Raw genomic sequence first — 23,483 nt, forward strand, 5'->3', positions numbered from 1 at the left:
CAAAAAAAAAAAAAGGTGCCGGGACATCATTACTCAAGTTCCAGTAAAAGTTGGAAGGCTGGCACTGGGGGAGGGAGCAAAGTTATTTCAACTGAGTGCACCCCCCAGAATAATAAATAAATAAATGAATATTGAGACATTGAGACATTGTGCCAATAGGATCTGTGCAGAGGGTGTGCAGAGGGAACACCACCTTCAAGGATGGCATGGAATTAGAAGAGTAAGTGCTTTATATATATATATACAGAAGCTTTTTCTGATCTGATCCTGAGAATGGTTGCACGCAAGCAGACACTTGCCCGCTCCATTTGGGTAAGCTTATGGGTGTACTGAATAAGGTTCTGGGTTTGCAGGATTACAGGCATCATCTGGTGCCCTCCTTTAGCATGGCTGTAAGATCTATGGGACACCAAATACAGCAACTGTACGACTTGTGGATCTGCATAAACATCAGCTCCCAAGGCAGCAGCAACCACTTACAGCCTGGAGGGATCAGCTCCAGGTTCCTGGGCTGCCCATGGGTGGATGCCTCCAGAAGGCAACAGCATGGCCCCTACAGTCCTCCGCTCAAAGCCAGCTTTGCTGCTTCCAGAGAATAAGGGATCTAAAGCACTCCTGCTCTCCTGGATAGAAAATGCTATATTGAGCCTCTACATCTGTCTTAGGTGTAATCACGGGTATGGCAAAGTTCCTGCAAAACATTTGCACCAGGAAGTAACTTGACACATGTATGAAGTTCCAAGTCGAGTGAAAGGCATGAAGTTAATTACCAGCAGAGCCTGACATTTAGAAAAGGACTTTAAACAGGATTTTTAAACAGGATTTAGGCATAAGTTTCAGCCTACGTATTTACATCCAAAACGGAGATCCAAAAAGACCTCTTCAGCCACCACCTGGCCCTGAAGATCCCAACATTTTCTAACAGCTTCCTGTTTCACCCTGAAGTCACCATATCTATACCCCTGCTTCGAGAATCCAGGGCTGACCAGGAAAACACATCCTTTCTGCCTAAGACCCTCTGAACGTCAGAAACCAACACAATGCACCAAGTCTCCAGAGGCATTTGGAGAACTCTTAAGAAAACTGCTCTCAGAACGAGGCTGAGGCTTTTGGCTCTACAGCACTACCAGCTGGGAAGAAGATATCTTCCAACTCTTCTGCAATAGCTCTGTGTTCCCGTGGCCCAAACCCTGCCTCTGCAACACAAGCATTAAAACTGGAGTGGAAAGTTGTGGATGTTGGCCTCACATTGGAATGGTAGTTCACCAATTTGAGGTAAAAGGCACAAGAAGATGCCAGAGAAGGGACTGTCACCACATCCTTGTTCACTCACCCACCAGTCACACACAAAACAGAGCCCAGAGCTCTCATGGGGCTGGAGATCCCCATGATGGTGGCATGCATTACCTCTGCATCCTGGACATCCTGTGGAGCTCCATGTCATCGCTGCCGCGGAAACCTTTTGCGAAGGGGTTGTTCTCAATCTTCAGCTGAGTGATCTGAAAGGGAAGAAGAGCAATGGGTTCATTGCAAGTCCAAGGCATGGTCAGGGAGAGAGGGGATTTTGTTTATTAAACCCAGGCCAGTTAAGATGGTGGGGGAAAGACACTTTGGGGAATTCAAGTCATCCTTCAGCTCAAGCTCTGAGCACTCCAGACAGGGCGTCCTCCAGCTCTCTCCACTGGAATAGTATCTCCTGCCTTTCATTTCCCTCAGGCTCGCCCCATACCTAACACACACAACTCTCACTGGAGGAAAGCTGCTTTCTGAAAGATCCATACCGTCTTTTTACAGCTGAGATAGAAAGGGCTGTACTGAGCAGAGGGGCTGGTGATGAAGGTGGCATTACCCGAACAAATTTCACTGACACCAACAGATATTATCTCACCTGTGCATAACCATAACCAAAAACTCTCAAATCCTAGAGCCCACTCAGCCAAGGCTCACCCTGTCTCGTTACTCTGTCTGGTAGCGAGCAGCTATTCGCACTCCAAGAGCACTGCAGTTAACATGCTTCCCCTCCCAGATGCACACTTGCAGCAACAGATTAGGAATGTTTATCTCCCAATTAACTATAGAATGAATTAAGGGGGACTGCTTTGCTCTCCTAGTTGGCTACTATGAGAATCTGAAGTTAGCTAGCATGAATCTTCTTCAATCACCTAACTTCAGTCTTCCTGCAACATCAAACTTAAACATTTAAAGCATCACCTATAGAGAATGTCCCTCTATCCAAGCGACCTCTGTTGCTCACAGAGATGCAGTCCTCTCCTACTGATACCTCCCCTGAGGATTTAGGGAAATATACAGGTTTTCTCACCCTCAGGCTGATGTTAAAGCAGATATCATCTGGCCAGCAACACTCCCCACCACACTGCTGATCTTTTACTAGTTCCCATTGCTGTGCCACATTTGCCACAAGTGCTTTGGTGGCTCTGCAGAGTGGAGCTCAGGCTAGATCAGGTGTGCGCTGCCCTGAAAGCCAGCCTGCACCAGCTGCTCCTCCAGAGTTGGCATGGCAAAGTGGCATGGCAGCATGAGTTTTGGCTCACTTGACAGAAATACAGCCATAAACTCACTGCTGTATGAAACAAATCTGTCTGCAGCACGCAGCCAGGGTCAGCAACCAGGGAGCACCAGCCTTGCAGGGAGAGGAGAGGTCCAGCCTCTGTGCAAATCCCCATACCAACCTTCAGCTTATGTTATATCAAATACATAGGCAGCAAAGGCTGCAGTTTCCCTTCTTCCCTTTCTCCATCGCTGCCAGGCAGTCCGAGCACAGGGCCAGAAGCAAGGAGAGCCCTGAGCTTGGAGCAGCTTCGTGCACTCACCATCCTTCCTTCGCACTGCCGGTGGGCCAAAGGGAAGGGAAGCGCTTGGGATTGATGGCGGGAGAACAGAGAGAGGTTCATGCTCACCAAGCTGAGCACGCACAACTGGACCCATCTCTTTGCCAAAATTCAAAGAGAGAAATCTGGCCCTGCCAGTGTCAATAACAAGCACCGCCAGGTGTCTGCACGACCAGCTCATTTTGTTTTTTTCTCATCGTATAGCATATTTTTTCCAAAGGCTAGTTGTTTACTTGACTTTTTTTGCCTAATTTGATCCCAAATCTCACACAGCCCCCATCACCCACGTATGCACATCCCCACAGGCACTCACATTAAGTCAGGACCTAATTCACCACATAAACAAGCGCTGCTTTTTTTTGTCACGCATTTCCAATTTCAAAGCAGAGGCTGAACAAACAACCCATTTGGACCAACCTGCTATTTGAGCTGTTGTCTAGCAGTAAACCAGTGATATATTTCATAATTAAAAGCCCCAAACTGTTAGAAAGCAGCTGTGTACGTTGCAAAGTAACTGCCTATCAGTTTCCACCGCTGAGATGGTGGCACTTCTGTAGTGAATAATAGGCATTATTCAACTTGTGGAAGGTTCCATTTAATCTGCATTCTGAAATGCACTAAATGTACGGGTTGTCCTCACTTGCCGAACCCAATGGCAATATTTGCTTGCATAAGAGAAGTCCTTCATGGAGTGAGGATTTACAGTATTGGCACCAGCACACAACCGTACAAAGGCGCGGATTCATCCCAACCTAACCAAAGGCTCTTTAACCAAGGAGCCTGCACAGAGGACCTCAGCTCCCAGTGTTCCTGCTGGAATCAAGGGAGGAGATGGGGAGTGCTAGAGGGCAGGCGGGCTCTGGGGTGGGCAGCATTGCCCAAATTCACTCTGTTCACTGAAGAAGGAAACACCAACATGGGAGCCCTTTAGTTAAGCATCTCAGCTAACTGCTCTTTTTGACAAATCAAACCTTCAGTCCCCCACAGAATGTTAGCAAAATATCATACAAGACCTCCATCTTGCAAAAACATTGCTTTACTAGTAGAGAAACCTCCTAACTCTCTTTGGGAATGCTTAGAAACAATGGGATGAATGTACGTATTGCTAGCAGAAAGCCCCAAGTAGATCACCTGGAAATGAGAACACCTTAAAACAAAGGATCTGCTGCGTTGGAGGGGTCTAAGAGCTCTGGGGTACAGAAGGCTCCAAGTTAGGCCTGAGCTCAGTAGTGGGCAGTCTTCAGATGGGTTTCCAACAGGTTTCTCTGGATAACACTTAGGGGCATCAGCCCTAGCATTGAGTCTAAGACAGTTTTAGAAGAAAAAAAAAAAAGTGAAACAAATTAGAAAATAGAGAGCAAGCTGGTGAGCATCTGCTTTAGAAAACAGCCTCTGGAAGGTATTTTGTTTGGCTGCTTTTTGTCTGACTTCAAAACTATTCAGAAGTGGAAAAGCAAACAAATGGGTGGAAATTGCCTTCTTCTGGATCAGTTTTGCCACAGCAAAACTCTGTTTAATTGACTGCAATTCGTTGGGGGTGGGGACAAAAAAGCTGTCAGAAAGTCAAATGACAGTGACATCATTTTAAAATAAATAAATAAATGAATGCCACGTCCCACAAGGTCATTAAGATGGAACACTTGGGGCTAAATCACACAGCACGGATTCAACAAAAACATGGGGTTTTGTTTATTGATTTGTTACTAGAAGAAATTGATGGCAAAGTTATGTTCTAGCCTCTGATTGCTGGTGCTGTTGCAGACCCCTGAGTGTCAAGCACTTTCCCAGTGCAGCCTTCCCAATCTGCACTTCTCTGTGCCTGTCTGACCTATGGGTTCATCTTCACTTTAACGGGAAGCGACAGTTCCCAATGAAATCTCAGCGCCGCTCCTCCGCGCCTTTCTCTGGGCTAACTGACCACAGAGCATGTCTGCTGAGACATTTCCAACGGCATCTCTCACTCCAGCAAGATAAAATTGAGCTTTGCATCTAGTTAGGTGGAAGAAATGCACCATCTTTGCATTTTTCGTTCTTGCCCAGCCTTGTATTTACACAGGTTTATGTCTCTAGATTCACGAGCAGCAAGGGTCAAATTACCACTCTGTATTGATAAGGTTTCTCTCCATTGTTTCTAATCGTTAAACTTTGTTAGGGCTGAGGTGTCCCACACCAGCAGTTCGTTCTGGTCTCCTTTCTGTTTATGTTCTTTTCCTATCAATGAAACCAGTCCCATATTTTTGAGCACCATAGCCAAAGGGAAGCACACCGCTCTGACCTTCTGGAGGCTATTGCAAAGCCATCCCAAAGCCGGACACTTTGGAAAATCCCCACAGGTGCTGGGAGTAACCAGGAGGTTGGACTCCAGGCTTGAAAGCACAGAGCCTTTTTCTTCTGTGCTGTCACGTACCCCAGGTGGGAACCAACTCAGCATGGAGGAGAAAGCCAAACCAGAGTGGTGTGAATGGAAGGACTGGATGAAGACAAGGTGGCTGCTGAGGCTGTGTGCATCTGGCTGGGGCAGGCAGAGCAGCTGGATGGGGAACGGGGACTCAGAGCCCAAGGGAAAGGCTGGCAGGGGGGAGAGAATGCTGAACCCAGAGGGCAGTGAAGGAAATAGGAGGGACTGTGAGCCAGTGACTGGTCAGAGCTACTGGTATGAGACAGAGGGGCCCATTGAGGAGGCTGCTGGCTGAACTGGGAGGCAAGGACAAAAGACAGAAGAAGAGACAGACCATGCACAGTGCTTGGGTGGGGAGGAGGTGGGTCAGGAGGTGGGAGAGGGTGAGAGTGGGGAGAGCTGTAGTGCCCAGGGTCCCCTCAGAGAGGGAAGGCACAACCCCAAGGGCCCCAGGCTGAGCAGGGACAGGCTGGGGGACAGGAGTGGGCCCAGCCCCTACATTGAGGCACTCCATGGGATGCCAGCTGGACCACCACCTATCCATAGCCTCTGGCATCCTGAAGAGATGGATATAGTTCCCTGCAATCCAACCAGGAGAGCCAATCTCTGAAATAAAGCATCCTGAGCCCCAGCAGCTGCCCTCCTCAAAAGAACAGAGAGCCTTCCCTGGTTGTCCACATCACTGTGGTGCCTGTAGCATCCCAGCTAGTGCTTATGTTACCCAAAAGGAATTTGGGCTACTGAGAATGATGAATAACTTGGGGGGAAAAAATCAGCATAAAACCGGATATCCTGAGGGAGAGAAAACTAATATAAAGCCCAAGTCCAGCTAACAGGGAAAGTAGGTTGTAAAAATTAATGAGAATAATTGTTGTGAATTCTTGCTTTTGAAAGAACCCTCAAGAGGGCAGAACCTTAATTATTTCTGTCTATTAGGGTTCATTTCCTGGTCCTAAGTAGAGACCTAGTACTTAATAACCAGTAACACAATGATTTAAGCTACAGCAAAATGGTACTTAACTGTAGGGGAAGTTAATATTTGGGAATCAACCTGATTGCAAGCACCCATTGTGTAAATGGCAAGGAAATGAAATACGCATGTGACCTATTTTAACACCTTGATATTTCTGGGGTCTTTTTTCAGGGCTGCAGTGACGGGGGAGGTGGCCGAGCCAGCTGCTGACAAGTCCACTGAAAAATTAACGAAAACGTTCCTCGTAGCTGAGCCCTCCTTTTGGGGAGCAGGCTGGGGAGAGGGAGAGCCCAGTGGGCTTAAATATCTTTGCAGGCTGCCTAAAATATCAGGGGAAATAAGCACAAGGCCTGTATTGGGATTGCAGCTGTGCTCTTGAAATGAACGGGCTGATCCGCAATCAGACAGGTATTTCTGTGGGCTGTGTAAGCATCGAGTCACATGCGATTATGGATGAGTCGTGCAGGGAATACTACATGCTGCAACATCATGCAAGCATGACTTAGTTTTTGAAAGCACACACGTGTGTAGGCTAGTGTGTGCACCTGTGCATGAAACTGTGCATGTAAAAGGAATCACTGCGTAATAATGGTGTGTAATTGCACGGACAGGAGGATCTGTGTGAAGGGTGCTCTACGGCTGATGGATGGAAGTGAGAGAGGTGGCAGTAAGTGGGTAAGAATAGGTAGTGCGCAGAGACACACGAGGATGGACAACCAGATCAAAGCTCCTTGCTGAGCTCCACAGACACAGCCTGCGATCACTTATGGCAATAGGAAGCATAACCCAAAAACACTCTTGGCCCCAAAAACACCCCGCTGTGACAGCAGAACTGGGGCTTGTGCCCACAGAGCAGCCCTACACGCAATGGACGTCACCATTCCACACTGCCAGCACCAGCTGCACCCTGGTGCTGCGCCTCCTTGACACAGGGGCAAGCTGCAGATTTTATTCCCTTCCCTGGAGGGAGATGCCATTTAGGGTAGATCACTCCCTGGTTTATTTTTATGGCCCTATCTTTCTCAATTGGGGCTTTATCTTGGGGCTACAGCCATTCTTTTTCTCGTTCCCCCAATGACTCAAGGCAAGCAAGGAGAGGAATGCATGTGCTGGGGGGGGAGGGATGTGAGAGCATGTAAAATGTGTAGGGGGTGTGTAAAATATGTAGTGGTGTCTGTGTGCATGTGCATGTGTCTGCAGGGATGCGAGCGCGTGTGCGTCTGTAGAGATTCATGCGCTCGTCAGTGTGTGTGTTTTGACAGAGACGGATACGCAGATGTCATTCCTTATCAACCAGATGTTGTTGATTTACAATCAAATATCCCCGCTCCTCCTAATATGGCAGTTTTCCCAAACTACTGTACTTACATGTTTTTGCTTTGCTTTGTTTTATTTGCGTGGTAATTCCCCCCCCCCCCCACATAACAGTCCTATTTTTCTTCAAAGGAAAGCAATTAAATTCAGGCCTGTTTTCTCACAGGGAAATGCATTTAAAACAAGCAGTATGTCCTGTTTTATTAACTCCCTGTTCTATTAATATTATATTCTTTCTCCGAATCCATCAAGCAGAAGTTAAACTCGATTTTATAGCATCCACAACGGAGTTATAATTTAAGGCATAATTTGGCGAGGGCTCAACTTGGATCCAGTCTGCTTGTCCTGGCTGTGCCAGCAGCTCCTATTTTAAAGGGCAGGGAAGTATTTTCTTTTCTCCCTAGTTACGGTGAAACACTCTTTCTTCTCCAGCCCGCTTCTGCTTTCTGCAGCTCCCTGGCCAACCAATGGATGAAGGAAGCACAACCATTTCACGCACATTTAGGAGCTTCCCCGTTACATCTCCAGGAAAGCATCCAGAATTCAACTAAGGTCTTATCTGACCTTTCTCCATTTGAAAAAATAACAGAATGCTTTCACTCAGTTGAGCATAAGAGGGGCATTCTACCTGCCCACAAGTCCAAACAAAGACCCTGCTTTCAATGCCATTAGGGGAGCCCTTTCGGGGGCACCCCAAGGAAGCCTAAATTGACACATTTTCACACATTTTTGCTTTGTTCTGCTCAGGCAGGAGCTGACTCCAGCCTCAGAGCCTCCCTTCCTGCCAGGGTCTCACTGCCCTCGGTTGGTGGGGACGGAGCCGTCCCCAAACAAAGGGACAGAGCACAGCCAGCTGGGGTTATCAGAGCCCCGGCCACAGAGGGGAGCGCCCAGCTCCCTTCTCCAGCACCAGATTACAGCCTTTGACCGATGTGGGGAAAGAAGATAAAACCAACTTCCTCGGTTGGTCGCCTTCACTCTGAGCAAGCCATCCTGTTTGAGCTCATTCCCCCTTGGCGCGCCTTGAGCCCCTTCTTTGGATACTTTGTGCGTACTGCCAGGAATAACAGAGGGGATGGGGACAGAACAGATCTAGACGGATGGGGAGGGGTGTGGGGAACAGAAGGGAGCCAGGACTGTGGCAAGTGGGGAGGTGAGAGAGATGATGGTGGGGTGGGAAGGACCCGAAAAGAAACAGTGTCAGGAGGGAGTGAGGAAGAGGAGACACAGTTTGCTGGTGCGAAGGCCCGGCCGAGCTCTCACCTTGTGGTTTTGGTAGGATGTAACAGCAATGAAGGCGGTCTCTGGGAAGACATGGGTGCAGAAGGCTGTGTTCTTGGAGCCGAAGCCGTTGTTCTCATCTGCCTTCACGATGTGGAGCCGGGGCTGGTACTTGTGCATGGAGTTCAGGATGATCTGGGCATGGGGAGAAAGAGAGGACAGGCCATGGGAATGGAGGGGGCAAAACTCCGTGCATTCCCAACCCGTGCAACCTTCTCATGGAGAGAGGAGGCAGAGAGGGAACTGCAGTCCCTTCCCCAAAAGATTCTCCCACATCAGAGCTCCTCAGAAAGGATGGAGGAGGAAACACCTCTCCAGAGAAGCATTCCGCCACAGCCAAGGAGCCCATTAGGGCCCCTAACACATTTCCCAAAGCTGGAGGGGGCTCTCTTTCTCTTGCAGCACCCCCAGCAAGGGTACCTCAATCTTCCCAGCAATCCAACAAAGCAAGGGATGAGAAGCAGAGGAATTCGTGTGTCCAGCCCCCCCCACCATGCCACCCGCAGAGGATGGGGCAGGAGGGTGGTGGGGAGGGAAGCGCTGCGCTCAAGATAAAAAGCGGCCCCTGCTCCGTACCGGGTTAATCTCCGGGGACAGTGGCGGGGATGGGGACGGTGGGGGAGGGGGGGACCCGCGCCGATAATGACCGGACCCTGGCGACAGCGAGACGCAGCGCGCCCCAACGCCAGACCCCGACCGCCTCGCCGCCTCCCCCTTCCCGGGGGTTTAGGCAAATTGCTTTGACATCCGGGAAAGCCGTAGACATCAACGGTGAACGATCTAATGGTTTTTAATTTCATTACCGCGACTCTAATTGAGAGGCTCCCGGTGCAGCTCCGCCTCTGAAGTCCCTATTGACCCAGCAGCCCGACTCTGCTTGCAGGGACTTCTCCCCAGAGCCGCCTGCTCGCAGCGGGAGATGCCTGGCCCCGGGACCCGGCCGGATCCCCCCCCCAAAATCTCCCCCCTCCAAAACAAAATTATATTAAATAATAATAATAATAAGCGAAAGCAGCAGCGCTTGCAAAGCGTCTTAATTCGGGTCCCAAAGGAAAAAAATAAATAGTAAATAAATAAACCAACCAACCCTGAATTGGAGAGGGAAAGCGCGGCTCGGACAGCGATGCTCAGCGCTCAGGTGCGCTGCGGGCTCGGCTGGTTTCCTCCCACTCCCCGCCCCCACCGGACAGGATTTAGGAACACGAGGTTTTCAGTGTTAAAAAGTGAAAACAGAAGGAAGAAGAAGAAGGAAAAAAAGAAAAAAAAAAAAAAAAAAAAAAAGCTTGGGGAAAAAAAGTGAAACCGAAGTGTTGAAATGAGACTGGAGAAAAACGGGCTCTTGGAAAAGGATGGTGGGATCTGGATTCATATACTCGCTTAAGTAATTATATATATTTTTATAGATATATATATTTATAATTCATAGACGCATATATACATTTGCTCAGAAAAAACCATGTCTTTGGAGACCTCCGAAGGTGGGCTGCTTCTGGCTGCAGAATTCACACAAGTTTTCACGGCCCCTTGGGTCCAACAATGGTTGGTGGTGAGATTTGGCTTTTACTTTTTTTCTTTTCAACCACGTGGTTGTAGGTCCTATTTCCTCCAATAATTAAGCCTGATTGATTTTTACCTGTTAGCCAAATTCATGGAAGCTACGGGCAGATTTTAAGGCTTTCAGACCCCCTTCGGGTTAAAACCAGGTAGCTGAGGTGTCACTGAAGCCAGGCACTGCGGTCTGTAATCAATTCCCACGCAGTGCTGTGAAATAGATCTTTAAAACATGGGCTACGTATCCTTTTTTTTTTTTTTGGGGGGGGGGGTGGGGGAGGGGGGGGAGGCGGTCATCACTGGGGCTCATCCCGTCTTACCAGGGGGGAAGATAATACCCCAGTCAGATAATGGATTTAGACTACAGGTTCGGTGGCTCCGGGCAATGCGATGCCACTCGTAGGGACCCGATTGCGCGTGGGATCCCACGGTCGCTCTGTGAAGCACAAATCCGCGTCTCCCGGCCCTATCCCAGCACGGTACTCACATGTCCGAAGGGATCGAGGTGATTGTTGGTGAGCTTCAGCTTCTGGAAGGAAACCAACTGCCTCATCCAGTGGGCTCCGGTAGCGGGGGAGTCGGGGTGCACGTAGAGGCGGCCGGGCATGGCCGGCTCTGCCTTCCCGGTCACGGACCTGCGTGGGACAGAGGCGCTGAGCTCCCACCCGTGGGGTCCCCCCTCCTGCCCCCAGCACCGTGGTGCCCGGCGGTCTTCGGAAAAAAAAAAAAAAAAAAAAAAAAAAGACGTTTACGGACACACACAGTGCGCGGAGAATTAATGGAGATCTTTGGCACTTTTCCCGTCAAGGTGGCCGTTTCCCCATTTAACCCCATCCTTCCTCCTTCCTAATTGCGGACACCCAAACAAGGAGCAAAGGAAACACCGCGTATCCACCCTTCAGCATCTCCCCCGCCCGGAGACGCTGCTGCCCGAAGGGTAATTAAACTACTGGCACCAGGATGGCCAACGATCTCACCGTTAAGCAGGATTACAGGCACTGTTCTCTAATTGCAACAGATTTGGCTCTCTCTTTTGTTTGTTTTCTTTTTGTGTTGTTCTCCAGAGGTGCGTCCCGAGACCCTCAGGTACAGCCCAGCATCCAGCAGCAGCATCTCCCACCCTATGCCGCCCCGGGATCGGGCAGCCCGACACGAATCAGCGCTCCCTTCCCTCCCCCCCCTGAGTGCGTACCATTTATTATCTGCAAATTTGTATCTGTGGTCATCCGCTGGTACAATATCCATCAACAGTATGTACTTCGTTTTTGGATTGAGTCCAGTGACCTTCACTTTGTAACTGGGAAACATACGCCTATAAAAGAAAGAAGTGCTTAAATACAAAAGCGAAGAAGGGAAAGTTTCCCAAGGTGGATCTGTGCGTTGTGTGCGGTTTATCAGAAGTGGAGGGGCCCTGCAGCCAGGCGGGGGCACATCCTGTACGGGGGGGGACTGGAGGGGGACCTGGGGGGACTGGGGACTTGAAGAGGCGGAATAGTAGTTACGATCCCAATGGGTTGGTTTCTTCACCTACCCCTCAATTCGCCTATTTGTTATCATTTCTTTCACCAATGCTTCAATTTAAAAAAAAAAAAAAATAAAATAAAAAAATTAAACAAATCTGGCCGCGAGATCCCTTGGAAGCAACTGACTTTCCTGTTTGCTTAAACTGTTGGAAGAGCAGGGGAAATAAGCCAAAAAAAAAAAAAAAAAAAGGAAAAAATATATATTTCTGCAAAAATACGCGTTTTAAATGTGCACATTTCTCCAAAGCTCCCGTGTGTATCAACCTGTCCTCTCCCAGAAGCTGAAGGAACACACGCGCTCAGGTGTAGCACCGAGGACGTGCATACAGAGACATCAGCAAACACACCTGACAAATACTTGGAAGCACGCGGATACACACTGAGGACAGCGGCTTTTCGAAATAGTTTCCATTACTGCAAGGCAGGGACTTAAAACACTGATGTTATTTTAGTTTGAGCTTTCCAAATATTTAAAAATAAAGCAGATGAAAACGTAGCCCTTGACTTAAAACACGCATAAACAAAAAGCCCCACACCTCTAAAAATACTGCGCACTTCTCCGGGGCTCGGGTTCTTATCTGTGCGATAGGGCATCTGGGCCGGTATGTAAATTCACGTGGTAAGAGATGAAGGGGGGGAAGCCGGTGATTGATGGGGGGTTACGGGGGTAGATCGAGGGAGAAGAAACCAAATTCCACCCGAACACGGATCTGCGCGTCCACCTCAAACACCTGATGGGCAACGGCGCGACCCCGGGCTTCTGCAGCAATGAGCATAAGGAATTCTATGAAGAACAACTATTCTGTGCCTGCCCCGGTGCTGCGTGCGCTCTCCCCTAAACACCCCGCTCTATAAATGTCGGTTTTATAGCTCTCCAGACGACGTTTCTATGCGTTACTCTATTTGTTTGAAATCTCCGCAAGGTGGTTTTTGTCCGTCTTCCTCCTTGCGCTGCTTTCTGAGAGGGGAAAAAAAAGAAAAAAGAAAAAATCTGCTTTTCTTCGCGAAGTTTCCGTGTCCCCGAGCGGAGGCAGCGCGCAGCCCGCGTCCCCGCAGGGTCTGGGGGCGGAAGGACAACGCTGCCAGCAGCTCCGCAGCCGCGCATTTCCCGCAAGGGTCGCCCTTTCCAGCAGCAGAGCAAGGCGAACAGTGAGACAGACCCACTCGCAGCGCTGTCTGCAGCCAGCTCTATTTTTTTTTTTTTCCTCCCTCTCCAGGCAAATTTTGGAAGACCACAACAAATACCAGATGACAGAGCAAAATGAAAGTCTGACTTGGCGTTGCTTACTGTGCCCTCGCCTCCTAACGCTGCCATTCTCTCTTTGCTGGAGGGGTTTCCCTTTTCAGATCGAGCCTCGGGCAGCGCCAGATACGGCAGTTCGTTTCAAACCGTAGCGAAAAGAGCCCCGAGTTCGCAGGTGACCATTGCCCTGGATCTCCCATGAGCAGCCCTCAAAGACGCTACTATTAAGGATAAAGCTGAATAACCTCAAACGCACTGCAGTACATCCGCGTACACACACAAATATCTGTGGATCGGGTTTGCTGAGCCGGCCATGGAATCCATTACGCACAGTCCCAATAAAGTTGGATTTGCGAGGCTGTATATTTTTCTACACACCCACGCAGGCGAGAGCACACATATAGAAATGTGTATCTGGACGCGGTTAGACACGCATGCTATTTATTTGCGGGCACGTCTATTTATGCATCTAAACCGTTACGCTATCGGTATATAAACAGTAGCTTAAGACCACATATACTTTTAAATGGGATGGTGTGGGTGTTCCGCCTATATTGGCCTCAATGAGCGCGTAAGAAATTAGAAGGGTCTGGAAGAAAAAAAAAAAAAAAAGAAAAAAAAAAGAAAAAAAAAAAAAAGGACTGCGTTCCAAAATCGCGGAAGGACAGAGCTGCTCCTTTAGTTAAAAATAATGTTAATATTAACGAGATCGCCCAGCGAACGGCTCTAAACAAGGTCAGCTTTTGGCCAAGTGGCTGCAATTCGGCTCTTGACTGGAAAGCTTCCAAAGGCCTTGAAATTGGGATTAACGATCCAACTGTTCTGGTTAAGAAAGGAGCCAGAAGAAACAATTTCTTCTCAATCCATCCTCGCAGGGGTGTCACGGAGACCCGGGGCAGCAGCGGGGCTGAGGCCGGGCACCTCCATTGCGCCGTGGGCACGCACTCCCCACGCACACGAGCACGCGTGGAGAAGCTCAGGGTGTGTATTTGTGCAAAACTCTCCCCGCAAGCACCGACGGAGGAGGAGGATTCGGCCCCACGGACACAAAGGGCGTGCGGCCGCCTCCCCCCGTTGCACTGGGGCTGCTTCTTACCTTCCAGCCTTTGTTATGATCATCTCCGTCCCCACCTCGTGAAATTTCAGCCACAGCTCCCGCTCGTGCAAAAACACTTTGATCCCCTCCATGCCCTGCAAAGCAGAAAGGCAGAGCCATGAGCACCGAGCCCCGAGGAGGAAAAACCAGAGAGGGAAGCAGCCGGGCGGCGGGGCCGGAGTTCGGGGAACGCTTCCCGGGCAGCGCCGGATCCTGCGGGCCCCGGTGCTGCGGGAGCGGGACGGCCGGGCCCGGCTGGGAGAAATCCCCCCTGCTGCGGTCGGGAGGCGGCCGGAGGAGATTCACATCCTTCTGATGAGTGATTTACACCCGCTTTTGCAGGCTAGGGCCCAATCCTCGCACCCTTCGGTCCTCGCCTTGTTAGCCCGGTCCGGAGGCATCGCTCTGAGCGGGGCGGGAGGGAGACCCACAGCCTGACAAAACCCCCAAACCGAGGACACGTACACCCCTAACGATAACAGAACCGAAAACCGAGCAGTCATCGGCCGTGGGATCTCCTTCCAGGGATTTACCTGCGGCCGCCTAAGGATCCTGGCGAAGCCCTACACCCCGGCACCGAGCTCCGGGGCCAGCTCTGAGCGCTGCCGCAGCCCGGCTCCTTGGCCCGGCCCTGCCCTCCTCTGCAGCGTGGGGAGAGCAGTTTGCTGCGGCCTGCCGGTGAGCCCACGTGTGTAACCGCGACTCGGGGGGGTCCGTCGGGTGAGGGTTGGTGGGGATGTGCGAGGGGACCCCGGCTGTGCCCAACCCCCCAGTGGCTGCGGGCTGCCCACGCGTGACACCCACAGCGTGCCCTGGAGCCCAATGGCGGGCAGAGCAGTGTGTAGCCGGGGTACACAGGCACAGTGTGTTCACGTGTACATTTTCATGTGTATATATGCTCATACGTGTCTTAAACCAATCCACACAGGCACATAGCAAATACACAGCTGTCTGAGCTTGCATCTGCATGTGCATTTCTACACTCAAGCACTGGCTGTGTGTGCCTGTCCTTGCACAAAAGGGTCCCTCCCTGTGACATTCACTGCGATTTTTCCCTGCATGCCCCCCCAGCACTCAAACACACCGCAAAGAACAGCAAAGCAGGAAAGAGCCCACAGCCCTGACCATCAGGTGAGAGCTTTCCTTCCCGTGAGGCCTAAAATGACTCATTCCTGCCCAGCTCAGGAGTAGAACTACAGCTGGGATCGGGGGGAAAACGCAGAAAATTGGCAAAAAAAAAAAAAAAAAAAAAAAAAAAAAAGGAGAGAGGGGGACGAAAGAGAAGGGGAGCTGCTGCCGGATCCTTACCTGCTGGGTGAAGGCTGCCTGCGGAGAGGTGGGGGCCTTGCTGGTGGTCCCCAGCTGGGGGTCCTGCTTGGCCTCAGCCTGCAGCTCCTTGGCCTCCGAGTCAGCCGGCGTGCTCGGGAGCCCGAAGCCTTCCTCGGTGTCCGCCATGTTACGAGCTTCCTTCGCCGAATCCCCCACTGCAGGCACACATCGAGGAGAGAGCAGAGATAAGAGGCACATAAGTCAAGGCTGACGCTCAATCAAATATATATACATTAACGATACACATGCGCTGAGCCCGGCGCTGGGCAGGGCGGGAGGGCGAAGCAGCGCTGCTCGCAACTCACTTCCAGCAGCCCGGGGAGAGGACAAGGCCCTTTAACTTTTGGAGAGGGAGAAATAAAGACTTTTATTTATTATCGCAGCCCGCAAGGGATGATAGGATTTGGGGTGGGGGATGGGGAGAGGGGAGGCGGTATTATTAAATGCATCTTTTGGACAAGGTAAACAGCCGCCTTCCCGCAGTCCGCCCGGCAGCGCGCACGGGGCACCTTGCCGCGGGACCGAGCCGCTCAGCACACGCGTGGCCGCGAGGTGGGGGTGTCCCGGGGGGGGGCTGGGCCTCCCCATCCCCAGGGCCGATATCGGGCTCTCTGGGCCGGGGAGGCTGAAAGATCCCCCCGTCCTCCCCGAGAGGTAGGAGCCGCTTTCCAGCAAGCGAATGCCTCCGCCACGTGACGGCGTTTATATAACCCCAATTCCAAAGAAAATTCAACTTCGTGCACCCCTGTGAAGCGCGACCTTTCCGCCAAAGTAAAATAAAACGAGTCTTTTATCCATCCTCCAAAACCCCAAACTCAAAACGCTGTCCCGAATAGTCGCAAATCAAGTCGGATTGGACGGACGAGACGATTTAAAAACATCTAAAAAGTGCGAATCAGTCCGATATGGTGCAAAGTAACGTGCGCATGGACTGCACATGCAGTGAGCTGAGCCCTAACGGGAGGAAAACTGCACCGGCAGAGCCTGAGAAATCCGCCGCTTACATCTGATGCGAGCACCAAGAGGAGTTTTAAAGGCGGTGTTTTGGTGGAGCTTTGAGGGCTCTATCAGGACTGGTAAAAGTTCCAAACAGGAAAAAAAAGTAAGAGAGAGAGAGATAAAAGCAGTTCAATTATCTGTAAGTATTTTTTTTCGTTTGTTTTGAAGAGTTAGGAGTTTTAATAGCTTTTAAAAAATCTCTCTCGCGTGTTTCAAAGAAGAGGATTCGGTTTTGAAAGGCCAGCCATATGGAGACAATATTGGTCTTAAGTACACGAGAACGGTTTGAAATGAGTCCTCCATCTCCCTGCAACAATATTTAAAAGCCTTTAAAAGAAAACATAAAAAAGGCAATTCTCCTTTAAATGCTGAGGAGAATTGGGAGTGGAAAGGAGGGGGAGAAAATGCTCTTCCCTGCTAGTGGTGGGTAACGTATACATACACGTATATATAATTTAAGAGGACAAAAAGCAAAGGGACTGCGGGTCTACACCTCCGGAGCTAAAGATCATTGACAGAAAGGCCCCCGTCCCCGGGTCCCCACCCCCCCTCCCCTCTCCTGCGCTCCCTTCCCACACTGCGGGGCAGGAGAACCGCGCCCGGTGGGACTGCGCGGAAAATGCGCGGCTGGGAACCCGCGGACATCGAGTGCAGCCCCGCAGCTGCCGAGCCATAGACCGTAAGGGGTTTCTCTTCCCCTCCTCCTCTTTTTTTTCGAGCTGTTTAGGTTTTTATCATAATTATTATTTCCTTTTCTTCTCCCCTCTCCTTTTTGCTACAGCCTTGGAAACCCTCGCTATCAATTTCGAATCGATCTTCCTCCAGCGAGGATCTATTCCTCCCCTTGAGCTGGCAAAGTTAGGAGGCGGGTGGGGGAGAAAAGGCACGTTTATTAAAACAAAGAGGGACCCAGATATGGCAGCGCAGGGGACGAGCCCCTCTCCCCGTGTCGGCGGGTCAGGGAATAATTAAGCAGATTAAAAATAATAATAAACCGAGGGGTGACGGTGGAAAGAAAAAAAAAAAAAAAAAAAAAAAGAAGAAGAACCCAACTACTAAGAGCAATTGGCGAGCTACGGCTGCTGATTTTTTTTTTCCCCTTTAAAGAGCTTCTGAGAAGAAATGGAGCTTGACAGAACCAGGCCGCGATGGCTGTATGAAAAACGCATCCCGCTTCGCTAAAGTAGCACCGAGCTGGTTCGCAATACACATATCTATATAAAGAAAAAAAAAAAAAAAAGGAAACCCAGCCCACCCTCTCCTTTTGTTCCAGGCTGCTCTCGCTGCTCCCCGCGCCCCCCCACCCCCCGGCCCCGCACACCGCCGTGGAGCCCTGCGGAGCGGCCCCCCCGCATCCCGCGTCTCCCGAGGCCTCGCCGCTCCTCGGCACAGACAGTTTGTGTCTAACAATGACCCCGGACAGCCACTTTCGCTCTCTCTCGGTCGCACACGCGCACACGCACTACAGACACCGACGGACATACATGGCAATGGAAGAGCTGTTACCTTGCTTGTTGAATTCCATGCAATCAATGCATCTCCATATGTATATATATGTGTATATTTTCCCCCTTGGCAATGGAAATTACAATGGGATCAGGCTTCTCGTGTGCATATTTCCTTTTATTTATTTATTTGCGGATCAGCATGTGAAAACCCAGCCTGGAAGAAAAAGCTCTATCCAACGCAAGCCGCCTGCCTGCCTCGCTCTCTCTCTCTCTCTCTCCTGCTCTCTCCAAACACTTCCAGGTTGTCAGACGCACCAGAAAGGATCCTGAGACCAAGATAAAGCCCCCACCCCCACCCTTTTCTGAGCCTGATCTGGAAGATGCACTTTTCCCCACCCTAATCTTTCTACTCCCCCCTCAAAATAAAAAAAAAGTAATCATTAAAAAAAAAAAAAAAAAAAAAAAAAAGGGAGGGGAGAGGGCTAAAGAGCCAACAGCACCCCCTTCGAAAAGAAAATGGGGAAAAAAAGTTCCGGGCGGGCTGGCAGCGACCGCTCAGGGCAGGTTCTCAGCGCAGTGCTACCGCGGGGCTGCGCGGAGCCGAGCGCGGGGTGCGGAGCGGAGCGCGGAGGGGACGTGGGCCCGTCCAGCTCCGCTCGCCAAGTGCCGGGACCCGCTGCCCAACCAGCTGGGATCCTGCTCCGGAGAGACTCCCTCACCCAACCCTCCCGCCCGCCCCCTCCCCCCCAAACCTCCTTTTCCAGCCTATTTTTCTGGCCGGCAAACAAGAACAAGGCACAAAGACAATCGCCAAACTCCCCAGCAGCCCTCCCCCTCTGCCTTACCTCCTTCCCTCCCTCCTCCATCCATCTCTCCCAACCAAAGAGAAAATTCAGCGCCTGGGAATATCCCCCTTCCCCCTCACCCCTTTAAATAAATCGCTGGCTCCGCTAACCTCACACCACCCCCGCCCCCCCCAGCCCCCCCCGCCCTCAGAGGCTGCCCAGAGGTGTGGATGCGAACCCATCTCTATCTTTGCTTACATAGGCCTTAAAAAATAATAATAATACAAATCTATGGGAAGGGGGAGAAGGGGAAGGGGGGGGGGGAGACCCCTTCAAGTGGACCCTCCGTATGAGCAGGGAAAAGGGATGGAACACGGCGGAGAGGGACTGAACCCACCAAGGCGGACCCTGCAGTGCATGTCGTCCCCCCGAGCCCCTCTCTCCATCCTCTCCCCCACCCCTCGCCTCGCTGCCCGGCCAGGGCACGCAGCCCCTCAGCCTCCGCTCTGCTCAAATAATCAAACCGTCAGCGAGGAGCGGGGACGTGGCTTTATCTGCGTCTTCCTCCTCTCTCTTCTCGCTCTCTTTTTAATGTATTATTTTGAGGGTAAAGTTGAATAGGTCAGCGCAGGGTAAACAGCCTTCCTGTGGCATTCTGCAGTCTGAAGAGAACCAGATTGGCGAGTCGGATTTTTGATAAGACTCGGAATAAATGGCATGTTTTAGATCTGCTCTGCCCACCTTCCTTCTCCTTCCACCCCCTCCCCTTTGCTCAAACCCCCCCCCCCCCCCAACTCTCCCCAAACCTCAACCCTTTTCTGCCTCTCGGCCGTTCCTTTTGCATTTCGCGGAAGTTTCAGCAGAGCCACAGCGCTGCTCAGCTCCGAGGGGCTCGAGGACGCCGCAGCGTCTGCGAGTTGCAGGAGAAAGCAGCGGGCGAAAAGTCCGGGGGGTGAGCGGCCGGGGGGGTGTGTGTGGGTGTAGCTTGGCATCTCCCAAGGCCCCCCCCGGTGCGCTCTACCGAGGAGAAACAGCGAACGGTAAACTGTTGCAAATCAGAATAATAAAATAACTGCACTTGTAGCCGCGGAGAATTAGCCAGCGAGCGCTACTTAAACAAACAGAACAAAGCTTGTCCCGTCTTTCGTTATTTTTAGAGGGGAGAGAGCCGAGGAACCCTTCCAAACACAAACAAACGAGCGAGCGAACAAATCGCGCCGTGCTTCCGCGCGGTGCCGCGGCCGCTCCGGCCTCGGCCTTGGAGAGAGCGGGCACGGCCCCGGCTGCCCTCCCACCGCTACGGAGAGGGGAATACAAGCAGCAGAGCCCGGCCGGGCTGCGGGAAAGCCGGGTCGAAGCGGGGGGACGCGACTGTTGGGAACGCTCCCCTGCTGAAAGCAAGCCAGAGGAGAATTATTATTAATAATTATTATTATTGTTTCATTAAAATATATCCAAGCAACGAGGTAAAAGCTTGCCTGCATCGAGGAACAAGGCTGCCCTCAGCTCGTAGTGAGGAAGAACGCGACCCTCCCCTCCCCTCGCCAAAAAGAAGGCAAAAGTGGAAATCTCGAAGTTTGCGGAATCGCCCTCGAGCGCGGCTGTCGCCCGGGCAGCGCTACTGGCGCGGGTCGCGCACTCACCTCCGCAGCGCCAAAGAGGCTCGCAAACACCTCGAAGACAAGTTGAAAACGATGCAAATAAATCGAATTTATTTCCGTCCGCAGGTTGGGGGGTGAAGAAGAAGGAAAAAAAAAAAAAAAAAAAAAAAAAAAAAAAAGCTGGGAAAAGGAGCGCGAGCCCAGGCTCCCTAGGACTGTAATGTCAAGACGAGGGAGCCTTCCAGCTAGAAGCCGATTTGTGGTCTCAGACAAATTAAATATTACTGTTTATTACCAGCCATACTCCAATAAAATAAAGAGAGTTCAAGGCGATAGCTGCTATCTCACGAGCTTTGCTCCTATAGGACACGGAGACGTCACCAACCACGCAACTGGCCTATTCTGTCATGGTTGACTGCAGCAGTAATGGAAGGTTAATTTGTATTATTCTCCTCTTTTAAAGCCCTATCAGTGAGATTCCTGTGGTTTTTTTTTCGTTTTTTTTTTTTTTCCTTTCCTTTTTTCTTTTTTTCTTTTCTTCTTCTTTTTTTTTTTTTTCCTCCAAAGAAACCATTCGGCTCTATGCAAAATACACCGAGGCTGCGCTCACCCTCTGCACGTGTACGTATAGACACGAATCCATCACACAAGGCAGGCACACGTACATACGTGGGAGTGAGGGAGTGTGTGTCCTGCACGAGTGTGCATCACCAAAGAGAGCACGGAGTCGCTGGAAACTCCGGGAAAATCCGCTCTTGGAGTGGAAAAGAGGGAAACGAGTAGAAAAGCTCCCGCCTCACCAGGAGCAGCTCGCTTAATCCAGCGGTACTGACACTACTTAGCTTAATTTTTTAGGAAATCAATTAATAATAATAATAATAATAATAACAACGACAGTGTTGGAAAGAAAGTTGTCAAATGAATGCTCAGGCGCCTCTGGAAGCAACCACATTCTGGGCTATATATAGTAAATGATAACCTGGTTATTTGCACAGATTCAAGTGTGCTTCGGGAACCAATTGTTTGCTCTGATTAAGGGGAAAAAAAAAAAAAAAAAAAAAAAAAGTAGGAAATCGAAGCCATTATTTGCCAGACGAGATTGACAAGTTAAAAATAAATAAATAAATAAATAAATAAGAGAAAAGAAAGAAGGAAAAGCCTCAAATCCCCAAATGCCTCCGAGTGCAGTCAGTGGCTGCAGAGGAGCCGCCGCTCCCACCGCCCTCTTCCCCTCTCCCATCGCTCCCTCAACCTGCGCGGGTTTTGCGGCAGAGTTTTCGCCAAAGATGCTCAACCGTTGTTTCCTCCAACAGAAAGAGAGAGGAGGAGGAAGAAGAGGAGGAGGAGAAATAGGGAGAGAAAGAAAGAGCATCACCTAAGGAAGAGAGAGAAGTTGCTGCAGGACTGGGTAAGTGTTCCCAGCAGGGCCCCAGGCGGCTCCGGCCGAGGGGCTGCGGGCAGCTTTCCCCCCTGGCACAGGCCCGGCTGGGTGCCCCTTGCTGCCTGCCTTCCACCATTCCCCCCATGCCACTCCCTGCCCCATTCCCAGCCCTGCAGACAGCCAGGCCTCGGCACAAGACAGCAGCGAGGATGGCAAAGGGGGGGCGGAGAGGAGAAGCCCCATGTCACTCCGCAAAACCAAAGCCAAAAACAAACAAACAAAACACACACACACACAAAACAGAAAACAAAACCCCGAATCCCATCGGGATGCTGCTAGGGGGTGGCTCCCCAATAGCTCCCCGATAGCCCAAGGAGGACCGCGCACTTCGCAACGCTTTCTTTGCTCTGCTTTGGGGCAGCCGAACGCACCCAGCACGGGGAAATCCACACACGTGCGTGTGGGCGGGTGCGCGCAGATGAGTGTGAGAACACGTGCAGATTGCAACAGCGCGCGTGCACGCGATGCCTTGTGCAAACGGTGTGAGTGCCCTGCGCGTGGAGCGCGCCTCAGCGCGGAATTGCAGAGGTGGGTGAATGTTGGCGTGTCCTTCTGCGTGTAGAGCGCGCATCACAAACACGCGCACTTCGTGAGAGTGCAAATAGCGAGACGGTCGTGCACACTCGCACAGCAGCACACGGGCCCCATCCGTTACACACACCCGTGGCTACTTACGTCCTCCTCCATACTTTACGCCCACATTTTGGGTGCGCGCAGGCATAAATCCGCCCTCACCTTCAACACGGCGTTAGAGCCCGATCTCTCCCTCGGGTGCGTGCAAACCCGTGCACACCTAAAGGCACGGCCGCGTACAAACGTACTCCATAGGCTCCCGCATCGCATCCTGCGGCGCCCGCCCCGCGGCCACTTACCTGCGTGCGCGGGGGGGTGCGCGACTGCGGCTCCTCGCTGCGATGCGGACAGCAGGGTCATCCCCAGCTTTCCTGCCCGGAGGAACCCCCGCACCGTGGGGCCGCATGGCCGCAACCCCCCGCCCGCTCGCTGCCCTGGAGGTTTCTCCTTGCGGGTTTTACCCAGGAGAGGTGGAGGGAGGGGGATGGCCGGGGTGCCGGCTTGCAGTGGGGTCGAAATGTCAGCAATAAGAAATAGTGTCGAGCGTGAACTCGCTCCCCCCACCCCTGAACACACCCTTTAAAACACCGCTTCTGGGGTCGGCGGTAGCACAGCGATCGGTCCCCGCGTTCGGCCGCTGCTGCTCGGGAGAGAAACCGCGCCCGGGGCCGGCAGCGCTGTGCTCGCCGCCCGGAGCTTTTTTTTTTTTTTTTTTTTTTTCTTCCCAGAGATTTAACTCCCCCGTAGCAAGAATATTCTTTTTTTTTTTTTTTTTCCTTGAATTTTTAGGCATTTTTCTTCCACTCTCTCCGATTAATTTTTCCCTATTTTTTTTTTAATATACGTATATAACTTTTTTTTTTTCTTTTTCCTTTTTCTTTCTTTCTTTTTCTTTTTTTTTTTTTTTTTTTTTTTTTTTTTTTTTTTTGCCTCACACGCTCTTTGGAGAAATACGCACCAAGTATATGAAATAATCATCCTCTCTGGAAATACTTTCATCCATTCACTTTTATTTTTTTTCCCCCCCTTAAAGAGTCGGGGCAATGACGCCCTGTATCGACCAGTGGGTTTATCGGAAA

General features: G+C 51.1%; 1 protein-coding gene across 7 annotated transcripts in view; it reads right to left on the reverse strand.

Annotated features, from left to right (window-relative positions):
• The window catches only part of TBX5 (T-box transcription factor 5), a 41,000-nt gene extending 17,963 nt beyond the window's left edge, over positions 1–23,037 (reverse strand). The window contains exons 1-9 of one of the 7 annotated variants that reach the window (XM_052689825.1): positions 20,433–20,818; positions 19,314–19,451; positions 18,063–18,127; positions 15,537–15,712; positions 14,229–14,323; positions 11,559–11,678; positions 10,854–11,001; positions 8,798–8,950; positions 1,408–1,499 (exon numbers count right to left, since the gene is read on the reverse strand). In XM_052689825.1, the coding sequence (XP_052545785.1) occupies positions 1,408–1,499; positions 8,798–8,950; positions 10,854–11,001; positions 11,559–11,678; positions 14,229–14,323; positions 15,537–15,712; positions 18,063–18,081 (803 nt within the window). In that variant the 5' untranslated portion in view covers positions 18,082–18,127; positions 19,314–19,451; positions 20,433–20,818. Of the gene's footprint in view, positions 1–1,407; positions 1,500–8,797; positions 8,951–10,853; positions 11,002–11,558; positions 11,679–14,228; positions 14,324–15,536; positions 15,713–15,862; positions 17,073–18,062; positions 18,411–19,313; positions 19,550–20,432; positions 20,819–22,703 lie in introns of those variants that run through there. The other 6 variants (XM_052689823.1, XM_052689822.1, XM_052689829.1 and 3 more) reach the window with 6 other exon arrangements.
• Positions 23,038–23,483: the final 446 nt, after the last annotated feature.

Source organism: Tympanuchus pallidicinctus, unplaced genomic scaffold, assembly GCF_026119805.1.
Source record: "Tympanuchus pallidicinctus isolate F22 unplaced genomic scaffold, pur_lepc_1.0 scaffold25, whole genome shotgun sequence".
Lineage (NCBI taxonomy): Eukaryota > Metazoa > Chordata > Aves > Galliformes > Phasianidae > Tympanuchus > Tympanuchus pallidicinctus.